The following is a 22,414-nucleotide window of genomic DNA, read 5'->3' as shown; positions in this document are numbered from 1 at the left end:
CTGCAGTCCCTCCAATCTGACCCATTCTGGAGGATCCCTCTTCCCATTCCAGGAATGCAGTAGAGCCTGTGCTGACCCTGGAGCCATCAGAGCTGTGCTGCATTCCCATCCCTCCTCTCCTTCCTCATCTCCTGCAAGGAGAGAACAGCTGTGTTTTCCTGCCATCTCTTGGGACTCTTTCATACCTCACCAAATATCATCACAGAGAGACAAATTACTGTGTTTACAGTGCTCTGTTTACAGATGATGCTCTTGATTTAGGGTTTTTATTATGATACTTTATTTTTATGGCTCTCTGCATGATCTGTTTGTTTGCATTAATTCGAGTCAAAGGTTTCATAATCTGATTATGGGGAGCAGGGCTTGGGAAGAACTTATAAAACACTCAGAATCCAGCAATGCATCTGCATTCCTGAGCATTTGCTGGGTTTGCTCCTTGATTCTCAACTTCTTCCTTTCCCAGAGCTTTTTCTGGAGAGGAAAGGTTCTGATGGATCTGTGGCCAGGAAAAGGGACACAAAAAGGACTATGAATAGTTGTTTCTTAACTTTTAAGGTGTTCCCTGGCCATGCCCAGTGACCGAGGACCTGTCTGTGCATGAGTTTAATGGGTCCATTGTTACAAACCAGAGTGATGCAGACTCCCCAGGCAGGTACAAGACAGAACCCTTTATTGCAAAACCAGGCCTTTTTAAGCAGTTAGGCCTTTACCAGTTGCATGCCATTTAAGCACAACAAATGTAATTCAACTAATCACCATAATCCACAATGTGAACATGTAATGGTTATACAACTTGTTTTTCTACCGCTAATTCAGCTGAGTCACTTTTCCATAGTCCTTTTCCACTTAGCCATAGTAATAGGTCTGAGCCACGTTTTACAAGGGTAACAAGGCCCTTAATTTATAAAGTTTTACTTATACACAACATCTCCCCCTTTGCTTTTTGTGCGAAGGGTTCATGTGCCCTAATGCTAAAACAGTCTGCACCTGTAAGGCCATTATCTTATTAAGACTATTACTGGTCATCTGCTGGACACAGGACAAGATACAAGGAATACAGATCACAATCAATAAAAACCCCATAAAATATAACCATGCCACTGACAAACAGACTCACAGCAGAGGAAAACAAAAATATGGTGTCCAATGTCCTCAGGAAATGGAAATAAGCAGCTACTGTTCCACAGTTTATATGGCTGGAGCTCAGGGGCCGTACTGTTTAGGCAGGAGGAAGTCCATTAGCTAGAAGTGCTGTCTTTGACATTAGTGAATGTCTTTCTGGAAGTATGGAACAGAGAATAACCAAAGAAGGTCAGCAGGAACACAATAACCTGATGGTGGGTGCAGTGGGACACAAGACCTCTGTTAGCAGGCTGCCTTCTTAGGCTTCCAGACACAGCCATGTCTTGACAGTCCGACCCCTGTTCCTGTGTTGGCCATGAGGGCTGGATTGTGATTAGGTCATTTCTCCTCTCACTGGGCCTCGTCTCCTCAGAGGCAGTTAATGTTTGTCCAGACAAGCAGGTAACCACTTTAGACCTGTTGGCAATAAAAACACATGCCTACCTTCTCCCCTAGGTCAGTAAATCAGTTAGGCCTTGCCACTGCACACCCAATTGTGAATCCTTACCTAAAACTTCTAGAAATTGGTTTTGTTGTAGTGGGCATTGTTCAGAGTGCTGCAACCTTCCTGAAGAAGCATCTTGAAAGAGACACCTCGGGGGCACAGGCATGTCTTGTGCTCACACCAGGTGATTTCAGCTCCTCTGTGATCCAGGCAAAGCAGAAGGAGAGACGGGATCTTCGTGTGGAGTTCCAAGTTGAGCCTTTATTGAGCTTCCTCCTCAAAGGGATCCAGGGACAAACAAGCCACTCAAACAGCAAAACCAGGGGTTTATATAGGGTTCTTGATGGGTGGGACAGAACACCAGGGCCAATGGGATGAGGGCACAGGGGTGGAGCAGCGGGGAAGGGCCAATGGGATACAAGGAATCAATATAAAAAACCAAAGACTCGTAGCAATACCGTGTTTACTCACCATAACCAAGAGTGTTGTGGCTTAGGGGCTGGTCCTCCTGGGGAGTGCAGCAGGCTTTTCCTTGGCCAGATTTCCAGCCTCCACAGGTTCTGCATAGGCAAATCTTCAGAGCAGTATCACTCTGCTGGGGATCAGAATTGATTATCTGCTTTCAAAAATTCTTGTGTAGGTATTGCATTATCTAAATGTTCTTGAGGAACCATATTCCCCCTTCTTTATTTTTTTAACAACATGCGTGTCTCCCACTATGAACATGAAGGCAACATAAAAGTAAAGCAATACATGTGGTAAAGCAATAAACTCACACCAAGCAAAAATAAGCAAAACAATACATGTAATAATTAGCACACAAGAAGAAGGATCGTGATTTAGAATGATGCATCATCAATTGCCTAAATACTGTACCATCACCTAGAGTCTGCAACAGCAGGCAAACCCTGTTTCACAATGAGGACTCAGAGAAGCATTCCCAGGAAAGTGGTTCTAGATTTACCTCAAAAGGGGGTCCAGCTTCTATAAATCCAAATTAGCAAGTCAAAGTGACCTGAGTACAGTTTTAGTGCAGAAAACACCCGGGTCTGCTGGCATACTTCCAACCAGCTGGGGCTGGGAATTGGCCAGAGTAAAGGCCTTAACTGGAAGGGTCTTCCTAACATATCCTATGAACAAGCCTCTAGCAATAGTAGGTGGGAAAGATCCTTAAAATTACACATGTCCTTCAGACAGCTACCAACAGTATGGGAAAGTTTGTAAAGCAGCTGGCTTTGTCATTCATCCTTAGCTAAGTAGTCAATGGTACCACAAACAAACTCCAAACAACCAAAGCAATGCACATGTGTCAACTTCAAATAATATTGTGTGGATAATGCCCATTATAAAAAGTCAGTAAATTCACACTGTGACATCAACAACATATTCAGAATCATTAATACATCAACAGTAACCATCCTAAGAAGTTGAGATTATGTTTTTCCACACACCTATGCATATATGAAAATAAAGCAAAATAAAAGCAAGAAATAAAGCACTAAACAGCTGACAATTAATAACAGCCATAATTTGGAATTGTTACTCATTCCTCTGTGCCATCTATGAAAAATAAACCAGCAAAGATTGTTATGAATAATTACATTAATTGATCAATGTGGTGCATTTATGCCCATAGAATTTTCTTTGAAATTAAGGATCTAATAAACTGCATCCTCACATATTTTTACACAACTCAGTATCTTGTATTCTTAAACAGTTGCTTACCAAATTCTTCATCATAATTGCTTCAGTTAACTCTATTTTATCTCTATAACAAGAGAATTGTATCTTGTAATTTAAATGAGCATATTTCAACAGATCTTAAACTTAACCTCACTCAAACCTAACATCACCCAAACATAACAAAAAGTACCCTAACAAAACTTAAAGTTAACATTACTGAAACTGAACAGAAATTAATTTTAATAGAATTTAAACTTAACAGAGCTTAAAATAACAGACTTAAACTGAACGACACTTCACTTCACTTAAACTTAACAGAAGTCAACTTTAACAGAACTTAAATTTAACAGAACTTGGCAGAACCTAAATGTAACAGAACTTCAAATTAACAGAACCTAAACTTGGCAGAACCTAAATGTAACAGAACTTCAAATTAACAGAACGTAAACCTAACATCACTTAAATTGAACAAACTAAAACTTAACATCACTTGAATTTCACAACACTTAACAGAAATGAACCTTAACATCACTGAAACATAACAGAACTGAAAATTAACATCACTTAAATTTAACAAAACTAAAGTCAGAGTTTAGAGTGTTCCTTTAAAAGTTTCAGATACAAAATAATTTAACTAATTTTGACTCCATCGTTACAAGAAAGCTGTTGAAAATTTGTCATAAAACAGTTAAGCATCAATGAACAATATGCAGGCACACAACTAATTTGTAACTGAAATAGCACCAACATGAATTTACTGGAATGATTATAAAGGTGTGGCAAATGTGTTGTGATTTCATATAATTTAGTTTTGAGAATAGCTCATGGTAAGTGCAAATATTATTGAAAATATCTCTTCATAGTCAGGACTTTTCTGGTGTAAGTTTGCCAGGCTTTATTCATGTCCAGCTTTACTCAGAAAAATGACAACAGTGTATATATCTTGCCAAAATGTGCTTCAAACCTGTTCAGTTCAGAGAAGGTAAGACAGCTTTTCAAGATAGTCTGTACAATAGATTTGAGCTTGGACTATTAAAGGTGAGAAAAATATTTAGGGATAAAACATCAAGGATCTATATAATACTGCCATGAGTTTTGCACATGTAACTCAGTTAGGTTAGTGGGTGTGTAAGACTGACATGTGGAACTAAACTGCTACAAAGTCGTGGTTTCAGATTATTCTAAAGGAGTGAGGTACTGTTTACTGTACTTGTGGTCCATCAATTTAAACTGTTTTAATATCAAGTCCAATTTCAATTTATAAGTGGTAAGGAAGAATAACTATGTTTGAATCACTAAACAGCTATACCTAACCAAAATGCTGTCACATGTGTCTTCATGGCAAAAGAGTCACAATAAAACTACTTTATCAAAGATGTGAGGTAAAAAGCAAGCAAACAGGTGAAGCCAGCACAATTCTGCCTGCCTTTATAGTGGAGAGTCATGAGCTATTTATACCTAATTCTTTAATAGCTTCTGCAGATAACACTCAGGGTTTGCCTTCAAGTGAGCAAAGGAATGCCTGATTTATGAGTGGCATTAATTGCTGTGGCTTAATATTGTGTTCCATTAATATCCACCTGAAATATTTCCAAGGAGGGATCTACTGAATTTTCTAAGGAGCCACAATATCTTACAAATATGAATCTTCCTGTCCACAAACTAAAACATTAGCCACATAGTGATAAATGTGGCTCTGATGGTATCGATTTGCAAATACTTTTCCAGGTATACAAATTTCTAATTTTCATGGTAACAGCTAACATCATTATAACTTAGCAAAGGATTGGTATTAATTCAGTCCAATCAGACTTTTAAATCAAAATTCCTGAAAAGGCAGTATTTATCCCACATGGCAAGTTTTATCATGCACTATATCAGCATTTCTGTCGAAGAATTTAGACCTTGCTAAGCAGCCTCAAAGCAAGAAATTATGTAATGCAAACAGCAATGGTACTAGTTCTGGAGACTGGGAGAAATAGCTGCAGATGTAGTTGGACTGCATCTCTCAGTGAAAATCCCAAACCAGTGCCAAGATGTAACAGAAGCACACTCCTGCCATTGCAGCCACATGACGTGGAGAGAGACCAGCAGCAACACCATCAAGAGTTGCCCAGGAGCAGCCTGACAAGGAGCAGCCTGAGAAGAGGCTGCAAATAGTGCCCAAGAGCCCTTCTGTGGCTCTTAGGAATGATAAATTTGGCATTACTCAGCAAAGAGCCCCAGCTTTTCCCCTGCTGCAGGATGGCACATGCCATCCCAGAGCTCCTCTAAGGGGTCTGCAGCTGCAGACCTGCATCAGCAGGTGGGTATTGAGTGAAAATAGAGTTAGATGGGACAGGAAAACTGCACCTACATGAAAAGTCTGGAATGGGCTCCCCCCAGGACTTATGAGCACCCAGAAGCAAAATATGTAGATTCTGATTAAACTGCAGAAAATAGTTTAAATGCAACTAAGGTCCTTTGCACAATCTAAAATATAAAAGACAGTTTTGGACACCAGGTTTGCAGGTCATATCCTGCTGGAGAAGCAGAGACATCTTCCAGATCCAGAGGATCCTCAGCTGCAGGGAAATGGCCCTTGGAGCCTGTGATGCTGGATCTCAGTCCCTCTGGGCTGTCTGCAGAAGCAGGGAAGAGGGAGAGCAACATGTAATTAGCAGATTTCACAACACTTTATGCCAGAGCAGAAAAACCCCTGAAGCAGCTGCTGGGCTACAGCTGGAGCAGAGAGCCTGCCCTGAGCAAGGCAAAATTTGCTGTCATGCAGCAGGCATCATTTGAGGCTCCCTGGCTGGCTCCATGTCTCCCCCCCATTATTTCAAGAGAAAAAGAGAGGAGATGGTTTCTTCCTCCTGAAAGATAAATGCCTCCAGATTGTAGCCACTCGACAGGTCCCCTGAAATTCATCAGTTCTGACTTGAAATGAAAGCTGCAATAAATCTCCCCGTTGAATAGGAGATCAAAGGCAGATCATTAGAGTTCTTGGATTACCCAGTGAGTGTTCACTTCCATCAGCCACTGTGCTGCCAGTCCCCCGTGTCCAGAATGACCCCTTTGACAGTGCAGCTTTGACTCTAAAGAAAAGGACAGCTTTCCTATGAGAAGATCTGGGTTGTGCCCCTCTCCTTTATCCACCTGTTCCCTGACTTCTGTCAGACAGCTCTGTGTGGCTTATGTCCATGTCCTTGGCAGCCACAAGAACGGAGTGTGACATTGCTCCACCCCACAGGCACAGCAAAAGGATTTGGTGTTGGCTAAGGCCTCAGGGAAAGCCCTTCCCCACATAAAAAACTTCCTGCATCTTCTTTCCAGGGAAGGGAAGTCCTCCCCAGATTTGGGAACTATCCCAGCTCAGCTGCTCTCCTTTAATTGAACACAGACCTCAAAACTGCAAGGCAGAGCCCTGCAACCCTTCAGTGGGACCAGGTATCCATGTCACTCCTGTCTCTGGAGGATGTAGGATGGTGTAGTGATTTTCCACTCTGTTCTGAGGATTCCCAGCAGGAACCAGGAGCAATCTCTATTTCAGCCCCTCATTTGTCAGCAGCCTATGATATAGCCACAGTCTCAATCGGCTCCACAGGGAAAACATCCCCCTTTCCCAAATCTTCCTGGGTTAACCCCTTCTCTCTGCTTGGGCCATGAGATCCCAAACTTAGCCAGCCCCTTAGGCTTTCTGCTTTCTCATTTCAATCTCAGTAGCCATGTTCACACATCCAAGCTGGCATGTGGGTGCAGGGGAAGGTTGTGCAGGAGGAGCATAAGGTAAGGAGGCTTCAAGCTGCAGGTGGTGGCATTCTATCAGCAATACAGCTGCTGGTCCACCCTTCCTGGCTCCTTGGTCCTGTCAGGGAGGATCTTCTCCCAGCCTAATGCTGATCTGGTGAGACAGCTGTGCCTAAGCCAGCTAGAAGATGCTGGATAGCAAATTCTCTAAATACTGACAGCATAAGGCAAGTAGATATATTCCAATGCCCTCACCTGTGGACTGCTAGATTTTCACCAGAACAAGCTGGGAAACATCATCTGATGTCCCTGGCTCAGGACAGATGGGACACAGACTTTGCTTCAGGTGCAGCAGAGCTGGATCTGGGCTGTGGGCTGCATGCCCAGCAGTGCCTGGGGACAACAAGGGCACCAGACCCTGTGGAAGCCACACAGAGGAAACTTTATCTCCATGCAAAACGTGCTGCACACAATAGAATGAATTTCATCCCTGGAGAGATTTTTTCCCCCCTGAGACCAGGTTTGCTGAGCTTAGGTCTGAAATGAGGAACCATAATAAGTCTATTAGCTTCAGAAGAGTTATCCTGAGCACATAGTTCGGCCTATGATCCTTCATTTTACAAAGAGCTAAACACGGAGAGGATATAGCAGTGGAAGAGAGAGAACCTCTGCCATTTTGCACAGCTGTGATGTGAAAATCAGTGCTGGGGTGAAAGTGGGGTTATGTAGGACTTATTTCACTGACTGAAACATGTGATCCTAGTAATCAAGCTTCTCATGCTGTAGCTGCTCTTCTGTTCTGTAGGATGGGGCATGGGGTGTCTTACACCAAAGGGTGTCTGGGGACATGGAGTATGTGTGTTGGGGGTGTCCCATGACATGGGAAGTCCTGTAGGTGGGTGGACTGTGATATACCCTACCACACAAGTTATTCTCAGTTGCAGGGTATCCCAGAGAATGGAAAGTCCTGACAACACAGATATTGATACAAAACATTGAGCACCCTGAGAAGAGACACTTTGGGTGAACTTTTACTGGGTACCAGCCTGGCTGGCTGCAGGGAAATATCTACAGCAGGGCAGAAAGCAACAAAAAAGGTTCCAGCACTGGGGCTCCGATAATGAAGAAACAACTCTGCAATTTGAGCCCAGAGCCCAGAGTTTTGGAAGCCCATCTTCTGACTTTTGAAGTGCAAACCAGCACACACCCCACACCCTCCCCCCCCCCCCCCCCCCCGCCCCCATTATCCAGCTCACCCTGGGAATAGCCCCAGCCCTTTATGTCACCTCCAGCACAGAAGGTTTCCTGGACCCCCTAGCACAGCTCCCGCCGGACACTCGCACAGATGAAACTGCTGAGCAAGATCAAACACAAACCATTCCCCAGGCTCCCCCCGCCCCGACTGCTCCAGCTGCCTGATAATCCCTCCAACTGAAAGGGAACCTGAACCCTGAGTGGTTTTGTGCACTGGGAAATGGAGCTGAGCCCCTAAACCCTCTTTGTGCTGGGATAATGGTCCCGGTGCCCTCCATCCCCACACTGCCCCGATCCCCACTGGCACTGACCAGCCAGGAAGATGAGCTCTGGAGCTGTCACCACTCTGAGCTTCAATCCACCATAAACCAAACTTTTTGTTTGAGGTAGTAGTTAAAAAAAAAAAACAAAAAAATCATATGTCTTTGATCTTGAATAAAGCTTTTATCACAGCGCCTTCAGTCCCGGTGAGCGAAGGGGATTATCTTTCTTTCGCACAAAAGTTCACCTCCCAGTGCAGGTCACGGGAGGAAGATTTCACTGGAGTGGGAGTTTTCTCCAGGGCATTCACCTCAAGTCCAGCAGGCAGCTGCTCCCAGGGAAACTTTTTTATGAGCTAACCTACTGCCTCAAATCCTTTCACATGCAAAGGGAACAAAAATAAGAACCCTCCAAAAGAAAGAAGCAGACGCAAACTCCCTGACAATCACTGCCAGCGTCATTTAGCAGCAAAGACCTCAGCTCAGCATCCTGCCAGCTCTCCTAACTCCCAGTGAAAGCCAGGACTCAGGGAAGTCACTTGAGGCTGTATCCTGGCCCAAACCCAGCCTGCATGCAACCAGAATATGGACTGGATTTAGCCTTGTGCGGGGTCTGCTCTGAATCTGGCCAAGGGTGTCTCCAAGTTGCTGCTCCCCATGTCAGGCAGGCTAGAGCCATAAGGATCATCCCTTTACCCACAACAGGTTAATGCCAGAGGTATTTAATGCCTGGAATGGGCCTCATTACCTGTGCTCTGGGCAGCCTCCCTGCCCTGCCTATGCATCAGACAGGCAGTGCTGGATAATGGGATTTACCAAGAGTGTCTCAAAACTGCTGCCTGCTCCCAGGATCTGGCAAGACCTGGGGGCAGGAGGTAGCATCACCAGCTTGCTGTAACCTGCCCATGAGGGCATGCAGGTATGGCAGGGCTGCCTGAGGTGCAGCACCCACCTCCACTCTCCTACAGCCTTCAGGAGCCATGGGGAGCAGGGTGCTGCCTCGTCAAGGAAGGGTGCTGTGGTGGTAGAAGCCCAAGTTCTCCCGCTCCCATGGACAGGGACATTAATGGAAGTGACAAATATGCTTTGACATCAATTATGTTGCTTTCTTGTTCAGCCGAGAAGTAATTAACTTAAGTGAAGCAATTAGGTAAACTTATCAAGCGAAGTTTGCAGCACCTTAAACAAACAGCTAATTGGGATAGGAAGGAGTGGAGATAAAAGGGAATAGGATGAAACTCCAAAAGGAGCCTGGAGGTCCCCAGGGGCTGAGCATGCTGCAAGCATCAGTTCAAAGGGTAAATTCTGCAACGAGGATGTCTGGAATGAAACATCCCTCCTCCCATCTGACCTCTGAAATTGTCCCTCCTGCTCTTCTCAGGACACAGGCAAGAGGAAAAGACACAGCCCCAGCAGTATGCTAAGAGCAGTGGTAAGAGATGAAGTGATCGATGGGCACCCCCACTGTGTACAAGAGACTGTACAAGCAGGTCTCAAAGCATTTGCTGATAATAACAGGTAAGGCAGAAGATGGACATGGACACTCTGATGGACTCCCTGCAGGGACAGCAAAGACACAAGTGGCTGCGTCTCATTCTCAGCCTTCTTCACTAGAGGAGCAAGAAGGGCTGGGTGTTCTGCTGGGACAGATGGTCACAGGGCTGTGTCCCATGGAAAGGTGGGACAGAGGCATGGAGAGAAGTGCCATGGCCCAGAAATACTCCTGGAAGCCTGTGTGCTCCCAGGACCCCATCACTTTATAAAAGACATAAAATTCTGAAAAAAGTCCCTCAAGAATGACAGAGAGTCAGCACAGCCATGCCAGGCACCAGCCCCATGTCATGTGTGGAAATGGATGGTGTCCCCCAGCCCGTGCCACTCCCTCAGGCAGCTGGTGCCACCATACTGCTCTGGTGTGTCCAGTCCACTGCCCTACCTTTCAAGTCAATGAACTGCTAAATTTCAACATCTCATTTCCAGATTTCAGAAGAATCCATGGCACAATCTGCTTTTAAAGGTTGCTAAGGTGTCAAATCAAAATGCAATACTATAAATCATTAATGCACCCCTGTGTCACAATGAAGCTGGAATATTTTAATCACTGAGTAATGAAGTCAATACTCACAAATCTCAGCTGTCATTAGAAATTCACATGCCTCTGTGCACCCTGCTGGAGAGGAAATTTTGCAAGTGGACTGGATTTACCCAGAGCACGTGCAGGCAGAAGCACTGCAGCAGCAGTGGGACACAAGCAGGTGGGTTTTGCAGCTCAGTTTTGTGACCAGCAGTGAGTCAGCAGGCTGCTCTGAGCAGCATGATGGACTTGTTACAAGGGCATGTAGTGATAGGACAAGGGGGAATAGCTTTAAACTGAGACAGAAAATTTCGATTAGCTATTAGGAAGAAATTCTTCCCTGGGAGGCTAGTGAGGCCCTTGCACAGGTTGCCAGAGCAGCTGTGGCTGCCTCATCCCTGGAAGTGTCCAAGGCCAGACTGGACGGGGCTTAGAACAATGTGGGATAGTGAAAGGTGAACACAGGGGGTAGAATGGGATGATCTTTAAGGTCTTTCCAACCCAAATCTCTTAGGGATTCTGTGATTGCTAAAAGAAAGAAACTCAAGCTAGCCCATGACATGGTTCCTGGTAGAAATAACAGCAGCTGGAGCATTTACAGCTTGGATGAGCACTGGGGTTTTGAAGTGAACAATACCAGACTGCTCACCTTGGTACCAGGAGAGTTTTGCCCACTCCCATTGAGGACAGCCCAGAGTGGGAATGTCCTGCATCCAGGACCAGACACCATCCTAGAGTGGAAAAGTCCTGGAGACAACAGTGTGGAGAGAACCAGAAAGGGCAAATCTAGAAGCTGGTGAACAGAAGGCAGAAGGGCAAAATTAGAACAGTTCTGTGAATGCTGGGACATGCCTGCAGGCAGCAAGAACCACTGTGTCCCTGGCACAGATGGAGCATGTGGCTTGGAGCTGCAGCAACTGTGCAGGTGGGAGGAGGGTTGGCCCTGCCAGGGAAAAGAGGAACAGGCATTAGGCACTACTGAGTAACACCAACTTCCTCAAAGAAAGGAAACCCCTGGAAGTATAGCATCAGGATGGCAAACAGCCAAGGCCAGCACGGAGGCTGAACACAGAGAGAAGTGCTGATGTTTCTGCCTGCCCCAGTTAGGATGTTCACAGTGATGCACTGCTCAGGTGTGTGGTCCCATCACTTCTCGGACATACCTTGTGGTGTGACAACAAGCCTGAGGCCCCCAGCATTGCAATGGGGCTGCTATCCAGCTGGATGTCAGAATACTCATGGAACCTGTATGGTCAGATGAACATCACCAGGACAAGAGGGATAGAGGGACAGAGGGACAGGACACAGGGACCCATCACTTGATACTTCCAGAGCTGGGTCCAAATTGCATTAAGACAGAGCTGGTAGGACCTGTGGAAAGTGGAATAGGTGAGAAACTGCCTCTTTGTTTCATCATAAAAGGAGGAACAGTCATAACAGTGCTCTCACAGGGCTATTGCAGTGGGTACAGAGCTGTCAAATGGTCACCTGAACCACAGGAAACCTCCCTGGCTCTGCACAGAGCAGACTGAAGTACCATACACCCTGGATAAGTGGCATAACTTTGAGTCAGATATTCCTCCCTCAGGAGCCTGGTGAGATATTGGTTTTTACCAATATTAGTGAACGGCACATACCTTGGCTTGTCTGGTCCCTGCTGCTGAACCAAATAGCAGCACCTGTGGTGTTTTTACCTCAGAGATGCTCTGGTTAGCTATGAGTTGCAGCAAAGCACGTGGGGACAAGTGTGGGCATGCCCTGAGCTCCAGTGCTTATGTGCTGGGGCTTGTTGGTGGAAGAGGGTCACTCCTCAGGCCTCCCTGTGCTGGAGAAACCTTTTAAGGCAGTGGTGAAGAAGGAGCGGGTCCTGATGGAGGGTCAATCCAGAGGTTTTTTTCTCAGCTGCATGGCCTCTAAATGCATCAACAGCTCCACAAAGGCTCCTCCAGTGCATGGTCTGCTTGCCCTTTTAACCCCAGGGAGAGGGGAGGGAACACAAAGACCACCAACCAGGTATTGGGGGAGGGGGTCTCAGGTGAGAGGGACACCTGGGTGGGCCAATGGCCCCCCAGGGGGTGGGGAGCATCCTTTGAACCTGCCAATCACTCAATGCTCCCCTGGAATTTCTGGGTTGATAGACAGTGCCCAGCAGGGGTCAAGGTGGGGGAAAGGAGAGGTGATTGACACCCCACCTGGGGAAGAAACTTCAGGGAGAAACCAGGGGAAACTGAGGCAAGCCATGACATCACACCGCAACAGTGAGACAAACTGTCCACCTTGAGTTGTCCTGCTCCAAAATGTCTTGACATGAGGATTGCACTGGAGAACACACTTGAAAGTCTTTTGGGTTTGGTCCATTTCTTCTCTAGCTGAAGAATGGAAGCAGCACTCTTGAGTTCAGGATTTGCTTAGACTGGAGAGGGACATTTTCAGGGGCATTGCAGTGACAGGACAAGAGGAAATGGCCTTAAGGTGAATGAGGGTAGATTTAGATTCAATATTAGGAAGCAGTTCTTGCCTGTGGGGTGGTGAGGTTCTGGCACAGGTTGCCCAGAGCAGCTGTGGCTGCCCCATCCCTGAAAGTGTCCAAGGCTGGATGGGGCTTGGAGCAACCTGGTCTAGTGGAAGGTGTCCCTGCCCATGGCAGGTGGTGGGACTGGGTGAGCTTTTAGGTGCCTTCCAATCCAAAACATTGTAGGCTTCTATGTTAATTCTCTGTTCCAGTTAGAGGAACACAGCTAAAGCCATGTATTCAATCCTCAGGGGAAAAACTGAAGAGAAAAAAATCTGTCAAAAATTTGCAATCACAGAATCGCAGGGTAAATAGAGGTTGGACAGAAGCTCTGAGAATCACCTAGTTCACCACAACACCTTGCTCAAATAATTGCTGTACCTTTTCCTCCCAGCATCACTGAGCCCTCAGAGATGGCACGCTGGTGATGCTGGTCACATCTCAGGGTGTAATAGCACAGACACACAGTAGGACACACACAGAGCTGGCATCCTTCTATGGGTGACATCAACATCAATAGTGCCTATCAGACATCGCTTCTGTTTCGCTCTTTTTGAGGTAATGATTTAACTGTTGGAGCTTCCTGGAACTGCGCCCCTAGATAAGGGGGGGCTGGAGCAAGTCCTGCCAAGCAATCCTTAAATTAATTCCAACCTGGACAACACCATAAGCTTTGCAGCAGTGTAATGGGGTTTGGCCCTCCAACAGTAATAGCCAAAATATTTACTTAAAATCTGAGGGGATACAGTGCTCCAAAGGGATTTCTTTCCCCCTTAGGCTGCTGCAGAAGTGTTCATGTGGGTGGCAGAGAATTTTCACCTTTAGTGCATGAGTCCAGTCACCTCTGAAGAGGGGACCCTGAGTGAGCTGGACCAACAGAGCAAATCCCATTTCCTCATCGATTTTGTTGAAGGATGCTCTGGAGGTAGCTGGGTGTATGTATTTGTGTGAGCAAGGGATATTAGAGACTCATGCCATGAGATTATAACCAACACTAAAGGTTGTTCTCTCCTAAACCCCTCTTTTAAGGTGTTAAGGACTTTAAAAAAAACCAACTATTTGTGCTGGAGATGTCTCAAGCTTCATTACAGATGAAAGGTTTTTTGGGGGAAATCTGAGCCAAAATCTCTGTGGCTGTGTTTTGCGTTATCTGAGCTTGTATTAAAAAAAAAAATTAAAAAAAAAAAGTGAGGCAGGGGAAGCACACCCCGTTAATACTGTTTGTCATAATCCTCTTCTTCCATCATCCTGCCCAGCAACAGCTGCTTGGGTCTGCCCCTGCTCCTCCTCTAAGAACAGGCTTGTATGTGCACCTTCCTGCTCCCCTCTTTCCCCCTGGAGCCATCCAGTGCCCTGATCCACCTGTGCATGCATATAAGATGCCCTCCTAAACCATCCCTTGGGCAGGCAGCTGGGAAACTCTTGTTCCCCCATCACCTCCCTGCTGCCTCCAGGGCAGAGTGCTCACACTGATTCCCGTTCTCAGTGCCAACAGGGCCATCAGCATTGCCAGGACAAGGCAGGAAGCAAAGAAGCTCAGCAGGCAGAGGAATCATGTGGGCCATGATTCCATAGGGTTGTGAGGGGGAACCTCATCCAGCCTGTCCAGCACATGCAGTAAAGAGCAGGGAGGAAGACTCATCAGGAGAGCTCACTGAAATTAGGGGGTGACATGGCACAGTGGGCAGGGCCAGAAGAAAATGGAGCAACCCCTCAATGAGCAGAGACCTGCCCCAAACACACAAGACCAGAGGGTGGGGATAGCTCCCCTCAGAGCAGGGAGGATGACTGCGCTAGCCCTCATCACTGCCCCAAATTAAACAGCTTCTGCAGGTGAAACTGCCAAAGCCTTGTTCAGGGTCCTCAGAGCTCTGGCAGTGTGGTTTCCTCCAAGGCACTGCCATCAGTGCTGGGCTCAGTGGAGCACAGGGCCAAGCCAGCAGAGGTACTCTGAGGATCAGAGATCACTGGAGATGCCAATGTCTGAACCCTCAGAGCCCAGCCAGTGTCCCCAAGGGATGAGAAGATCGTACAACTCCTGCTGAAGCCTATCACCAGCTTGGGGCTCCATTCATCCCCCTGACCTGCAGCCATTGATTCCAGCTGCTTTTTGGATTATTTTTGTTTCCCATCATGGCAGACATCAGTTTCCATATTTAAACCAACACCAGTTAGTCCCCACTCAAAATACAGCCTGGGGAATCCCTCCAGCCCAGGGGAAGGGATTGTTCCCATCAGGAGACCTCTCCCTGCAAGCACCTGGCTTGAGCACAAGCCCAGGAATTAGCTTGTGACACAGAAAAAGGAAATTGCGTTCGATCACTCTGGCAAGATGAGCTGCCTGCTCCCTGAGGGGAAAGGGGAGCACAGGATCCCTGCCGGTGTTGCAGGGTTTTGGAAGGGGGAGAGCAGCCAGGCAGGCTCAGGGGCAGGAGCACAGCAGTCAGCTGTGTGTGGGGCTGTCCCAGGGCTATGTCCCACATCCCTGCGTGGGCTGTGGCTGACAGAGAAGTGCAGGGACCTGAGCACCCCATCACTTCCCAGAGCTGCTCCAATATGCTCAAAAATAATCTCTGGAGCATCTGCAATTCTTTGCCAAGCACTGAATCATCTTCCTGCAATGTTTGCATTAGGAATGCAGGAGGGGTAGAGGCCTTTGCAGAGAGCCAGGGAGGCGGGGACAGGTACTGGCACCCAGCAAGGAGAGTATCAGCAGGAATGTGCTCTCTGTGCTACCTGCTCTGCTGGCCCTCTAAGTGCCAGCACTTGGCAAACACCTGGGCACATCCCAGAGGGACACAGGCTTAGTCTGGACACACGGCAAGGCTGAGGGTTTAGTTTCATCACCACGAAATGAGTCACTGTCAACCCCCAAAGCAAGTCCACTCTGTCCTCATCCTCCACTAGAGCTGTAGGGAGACCCGACCTCACTTGTGCAAAGCTCCTGGAATCCCAAATCCAATCCCCTACCACGGTTTCCCATCAGCTGTATCAGCTCTTGGCCTGCTGTACCACCAATGATGTGAACCAGCTCATCAGCACTGCCTCGCCTTTAAAACAGAAAAACCCTCAGAGCCACAGAGAAATTGATGAGTAAAAGGGGTGTATTTATTTAGACTTTGACAGAAACTTTGATAAGAATCCTACACCGGGGGATTTGAAATCTTTGAGCATATCCTGGTTACACACAAGGACACAAGAACTCGTGTGTATTTAATAGTTCTACTGAGATGTGGCAGATAGCAAAGGATTATCTGGGTTAGTCCATGTGAGAGGCTGGAGGGAGCTGCGGAGGGAATTCACTGTTCAGAGACTGGCTGTGTGGTGAGGGGAACACAGTGGTGATAAACAGGAGTTCACACTGACCGTGGGGATCATCTGACCTGCTCCTGAGTGCCACCAAACTCACCATCATCTATAATCCTGCTGGAGAAAGCCCTATGCCTACCAGACAGCTCAGTAATAACAGCTTTATATGCTCAGAGACAAAACAAACAACTTCAGGTCTGAAGTGCAATGTACTAAGTCAAGGTGATGCTAGTATGGCATTAAGGATCAACAGATGGGGCAGCTCCACTCTAAGCAATGTCTCACTGGACCCTCTGAGATGGAAAAACATAAGTTGGATAAAGGGAACAACCCTCTCACTTGTAATTGCCAAGGGTTTTTTCCAGGCATCCCAGCCATCTTCTACCCAGCACAGAGCCTTCCTTGTGACTCCTGCAGAAGGCCAGAATGGGAACTATTTACCTGCAGCTGTAGACTTTCCAGATCTGCCTCTACACATCTCTACAGAGAGCAGAGCATAGGTAGACACATGCTGAGAGGTGCCACCTCCTCAGCATGAGCTTTGGGAAGAAGGTCTGGGTGATGGCAGACCAAGGCAATGTGGGTGGAGGGCTGGGGTGAGCCGGCAGGGAACCTAGTCCAGGTGAAGGACAGCAAAGTGAAGGGACAAGGAGGGCTGGCAAGGGCTGGAGTTTAACTTTTCCCTAACAATGTGGTGGCCAGAAAGCCAAGGTCATCAATTAGGTAACTTAAGGCCTTGGCCTCCTTGGGCAGAGAAAGACAGATTCACATATTAGGGAAAGACATCACACCTGGCAGCAGGTTCAGCACAGGCTGGAGGAGCACAGATTATCTCCCCAGGCAGCCTGAAACCTGAGGGAGGGCTCTGCTTACCTTATTTCAGCCAAGAGGAGGAGGGCAAACTCCATCTCCAGCAGGAAGCCTCCAGTGGGTGGAAAACCTGTGAGCTGAGACAATTTTGCACAGTCCCAAGCTAGATCTAATCTATCCAGACAGACCCATTTGTTGGCAGCTCCTTTGTGCTGCTAGTGAGGATGTGCACACTAGACCCATCCTGGCCAGCCCTCCTCACCAGCAGGAGGTTCTGGGGCCAGCAGGAAAGCGTCTAAGAGGCACAGAGAAGAGCCTTCCATATGTTGCAGGCCTCTAAGCATCCCTGAACCATGGGATGAAGGGACACAGGCCAATAAACTTGACCCTGAGCTCCCTGGGAGCAAGACACAGACTGACTACTCCCATTAGAGGTGGAAAGGTCACTGGACTGCCCGCAATTCTGGGCATCTCCAGGGTGTCCAAGACAAGAGAAATAAGGCCAATCTAAGTATTTGTGCTCTGCACAGATCGGTCCTGACTAGTGTTGATGCTCTTCAGCACTTGCCAGAGAGCAGAAATGGCAGTGCCCACCAGCACAGGGGCAAAGGCTGCCACCACTTCACTTCCCAGCCATGCCACACAGCGTGAGCTCCTTCACTCTTGTACTCTTTGGCAGATTTCCCACCTCTTGGCTCGTGCTGGTAGTCGTTTCCTGCACAGTCTCCAGTTTGTCATTTACATGTCACATGCTGCTGTGGGTGAGCAGCTGTAGGCAATGACATGTCATTGCAGCAACACTCAGAGCAGGGGCAGCAGAGAATGCCTTCTGACCTGCCAAAAGCAGCTCAAAGCCCACAAACATCGCTCAGGACTCTGACCAGCAGCCCTCAGGATGTGGTTACATGTCTGACCAGTTCTCTCCTGTCCTCATGCAAGCCAGCATTGCTTCTTCCCAGGCACGTGGTCTGACATTTAGTGGTGCTGAGGTGCTCAGCTGTGCCCATGGGCTGGGCAATTCAGATCCTGCTGCTTCTTACTGCTCCTTCAGTCTGTCTCAGCAAGGGCTTTCTGTTTCCTTGCAGGTCACAGAAACCAGTGCTATGGCCCAATCCATGGGAATGTCCCAGCCCCACTCCCATTGCAGATGAGAGCTCTGTACCACAACTTACAGAGCATCCACGTGTCTGCTATTACATGGACTAAGAACTACAATTTATCAAATTTGCTTAACATGATTAGAAGTCTGTGTAGATTTCCTACTTTGAGTGATCATAAACGGTGCAGGGAAAGAAAAGAAAGAGCTTCTGCTCCCAATAAAAGGAATACTGTGTTAACATAGGAAATCAGGAATTGTGGTGACTTACTGAAGGGGGCCCCATGCAGATGATGGTACTGGGGGTTCAGCCACATAAATTGGAGAGGCAGCTGAGCACCCATCAGCCAGCCTGCTCCTCCCCAGGACAGACGGTTACTGAGTCCATCTCCTGGGGACGTGCCTCAGATCTCACTGTCTGCAGCAAACCACCAAAACTGGGAAAGCCCCTCTGGCTGCTGAACCAGCTCATGTCTGTGTTGTGAAAGGGCACTCAGATTTGCTGAGCTGGATGGAGGCCACTGGAGACATCACTTCCCTTTTCCAGTGCTCAAATTAACTGGGGACATGCTGGCAGTCTGCCAGATCAATAATAAAATTTGCCAAGACATCAGCATCAGCTGGGGCTGACAGGGCTTGTCCAAATCATGAGGGTTTTCAGACCACTGGTATAATTCTTCTCCTGCTCTCCCTCACAAGAGGCTTCAAGGAACATCCAAACTGCCTCTGTGCTCCCACCACTGCCATCCCTCACTTCTGAGCAAGCAGCAGATCTTTGCACCTAATTACAGACAGGTTGGATTTCAAAATAATAAAACCTTAACCCCAAAACAAAGCCTAGAGCACCGAATTTGCATATACTGTGTTAAAATAACACCTGGGGGCTGTGAAATGACACTTTACATAGGAAATGTCAAGTGAGTGCTGCTCAGGGCCACTAGTGTACCCAGGGCACTCTGCCTTCTTCCAAAGGATCCCACAGCAACAGGACAGACACCGGCTCACAAATGGGAGTTGTGCAGAAAACAGACATTTCCTAATGGTCTGAAGCTTAGTCCTGCACCCTAAATGGAAGGAGACTGTGCTGGTTTTGGCTGGGGTGGAGTTAACTGCCCTCACAATAGGGCTGTGTTTTGAATTTGTGCTGAACACAGGGTTGATAATATAGAGGTGTTTTTGTTATTGCTGAGTGGGGCTTACACAGGGCCAGGGCCTTCTCTGCTTTTCCTAAGGCCATGCTGGGGAAGAAGTTGGGGTGCAGGGGAGGCTGGGAGGAGGCACAGCCAGGACAGGTGACTCAAACTGACCAAAGGGGTATTTCAGACCATATGACATCATGCTCAGTATATAAAACTGGAGGGAAGAAGGAGGAAGGGGGGGACATTTGGGGTTATGGCAGTTGTCTTCCCAAATTGCTGTTCCATAGGATGGGGCCCTGATCTCCTGGAAGTGTTGAATACCTGCCTACCCATGGGAAGCAGTAAATTAATTCTGTTTTTCTTTGCTTGCATGTGTGGCTTTTGGTTTCCCTATTGAACTGTCTTTATCTCAACCCATGAGTTCTCCAGCTTTTACCCTTCAAATTCTCTCTCCAATACCACTGGTGGGGGAGTGAGCGAGTGGCTGCAAGGGGTTTGGCTGCTGGCTGGGACAGCCAGGACAGAGATGTATAAATCATAGAATCATAGGATGGTTTGGGTTGGAAAGGACCTTAAAGCTCATCCAGTTCCACCCCCTGCCATGGCAGGGACACTTTCCACTATCCCAGGTTGCTCCAATCCCCATCCAACCTGGCCTTGGACACTTCCAGGGATGGGACAGCCACAGCTGCTCAGGGTAACTTGTGACAGGGCCTCCCCACCCTCACAGGGAAGAATTTCTTCCTAATTACCATTCTAAATATACCTTCTTTCAGCTTAAAGCCATTCCCCTTTGTCCTGTCACTACACCATTACCTGATCTAACATCCTCCATGGGATGTCACTTCCCAGTTTGTTACAGGCACTCTGCCATTTCCCCAAATGCATCTGGCAGCTGCAACAGGGCTCAGTGAAGGGCAGGATGGTCTCATGATCCAGCCTGACCTTACAACACCTTCTCTGCTTCCTTAAAGGATGGGACCAAGGTCAAGAGGGGCACAGGACCCCACCCCAATAACTCAACAGGTCACCCAGCACCTAGGACAAGATTTGAAAAAATCATGTTTTCAAAAATTAAGTATTTTTCCTTCCAGAGAATTGCTTCACATGAAACTCCACAGCTACATCTCTCCTTCTCCATATTTTATTTTTACAGAGGAAAAAAAAATCATAGCATAACAAGAAATCACCAGCAATCAGTATCTCCAGTGTGGTACCAGACCAGGATGTGTCCTGGGAAATTCATCTCCCTCCCAGGTAAAACATAGGTGTTGCTAATGCTGCAATTTGCTCTGCTGTGCATATCTCATCCATCAAGAAGGAACTGGAATGGGGGGATGTGAATTATTATCTCCTCATAATAATATGGGAGATGTTCAATGGACTCTGTAAAGCTGCAGAGCTCTTGCTGGTTGTGTGCTACTGGCAGGACTCTGCTGAGGATACATCCACACAGGATCTTGCTGGGCAGAAAGGCAGGAGAGATGGCTCCAAACAGGACAGGTGAGTCTGAACCTCTCCTGATGTAACACCTATAATGTCCTCTTTCAGCTGTGATAGCACTCCAGCAACAAGGCCCAAAGGGCACAGCCAACAGGCCCCATGCTCATGTTCTGCCCTGTCTGAGCTGCCTCTGCCCTAGGACAGGACTAGAAATAAAGCAACTTCTCCTTAAGCCCTGCTGAGCCTTCTTCCTCCCTCCACAGTTTTCCAGGAACAAAGAGAGATCAGATTCACTGTAGTGCTCCCTGCAGATATTCATTGTAATGCTCCCTGCTCACACATAAAGGCCAGGACACCTGTAAAGCACTGTCTGGACAACCCATTTCCCATGCCAGAGCACTCCCACAGCTTGTGCAGGATTTCCACAACTCCCAGCCCCCACAAAATCAGAAAATGGGGAACAGCTTCCAACTTCACCAGTCTGTGGGACAAAATCCACTGCTTTCCTCCCAACATATCTGTTCTGAAACCATAAAGACATAGTTGCTTGTTCTGTCATTATGCCCACTGCTCATCCAAAGTGCTATGCACAGTGCCCAGGCAGGCATGAGATGGGCTCCAGCAGCTCGTCCTCTGGCCCCTCTCCTCCTGGCCAAGTGGCATCCCAGGTTTTTCACCTCTTCACCTCAGCAACAGGTGCATTTCACTGTCTCCACATGTGGCTAACGCCCAGTTTCAGGTTCTTTAAGCAGTGATATTCAGGGTTTGGAGATGACCTGTCCAGGGCTTGGAGTTTTCCTTCAGCCTGGCAGTAGTTCAAGATTTCTGCACAGGTGGCAGCCCAGGAGCTGGGGAAGGCCTGGGGAAAGCTCAGAGGAGCTTCCACAAAGGTGCACCTGGGCACTAGCACTAATCCTCAAGGCCTTGAGCACCATCTCCTGGTCATTCATGGATTTAGTGGCAACTTAACCTCATTGCTTCCTCCATGTCACCATCCCTGCAAAGCTTGAGGGGACAAACCCTACATGGGAGCCCTTTAAGACATGCAACACTTCAGCAGGGTTACTCATACACTGCCACACACACAAAATGCTATGAGCTCCCCCAGCCCCTCACCTGAGAGCTCTGCTGCTCTCTTCTTCCTTCCAAGTTTTAAAGGGAACAAACTCTCACACTGGCACAGCCACACTGGCATGCTCCTGTGCCACCATCTCTGCCTGGTGGCATTGAGCAGCTGGTGCAAGATGCTTCTGGAAAGCTCCAATCTGTCCCACTCCCATGCTGCTGTGGCTCTGGGCAGCAGGATGCAACAGGCACTGCTCACAGCATGTTCCCGGGCTCTGGGATCCAGCAGGATCACCACTCTGTGTGTAAATATCGCAGTGGCAGGGTTCAACCTTTTGGCATGAGGAAAAGGAAGATAAATGCTACCAGTCCCCTGAGAGCCACAGGAACCCTGCATCTAATTGCACTTCATAATGGATTCAGCAAGCCATTAATTATCAGATTATATTTTAGGAAACTGTAGATAAAAAGCT

At 47.5% G+C, this 22,414-nt stretch overlaps 1 protein-coding gene across 1 annotated transcript in view; it reads right to left on the bottom strand.

Moving 5' to 3' along the window:
* Positions 1-648: 648 nt before the first annotated feature.
* Positions 649-22,414, bottom strand: part of ZBTB40 (zinc finger and BTB domain containing 40) — a 52,727-nt gene continuing 30,961 nt past the window's right edge. The window contains 2 exon segments of the mRNA XM_064397494.1: positions 649-1,843; positions 2,039-5,871. Coding sequence (XP_064253564.1) covers positions 5,723-5,871 — 149 coding nt within the window. The 3' untranslated portion in view covers positions 649-1,843; positions 2,039-5,722.

The sequence above is a fragment of the Passer domesticus genome, chromosome 22 (genome assembly GCF_036417665.1).
Source record: "Passer domesticus isolate bPasDom1 chromosome 22, bPasDom1.hap1, whole genome shotgun sequence".
Classification (NCBI taxonomy): Eukaryota; Metazoa; Chordata; class Aves; order Passeriformes; family Passeridae; genus Passer; species Passer domesticus.
The sequence above is the reverse complement of the archived record's forward strand: the minus strand, read 5'-3'. Positions and strand labels throughout refer to the sequence as shown.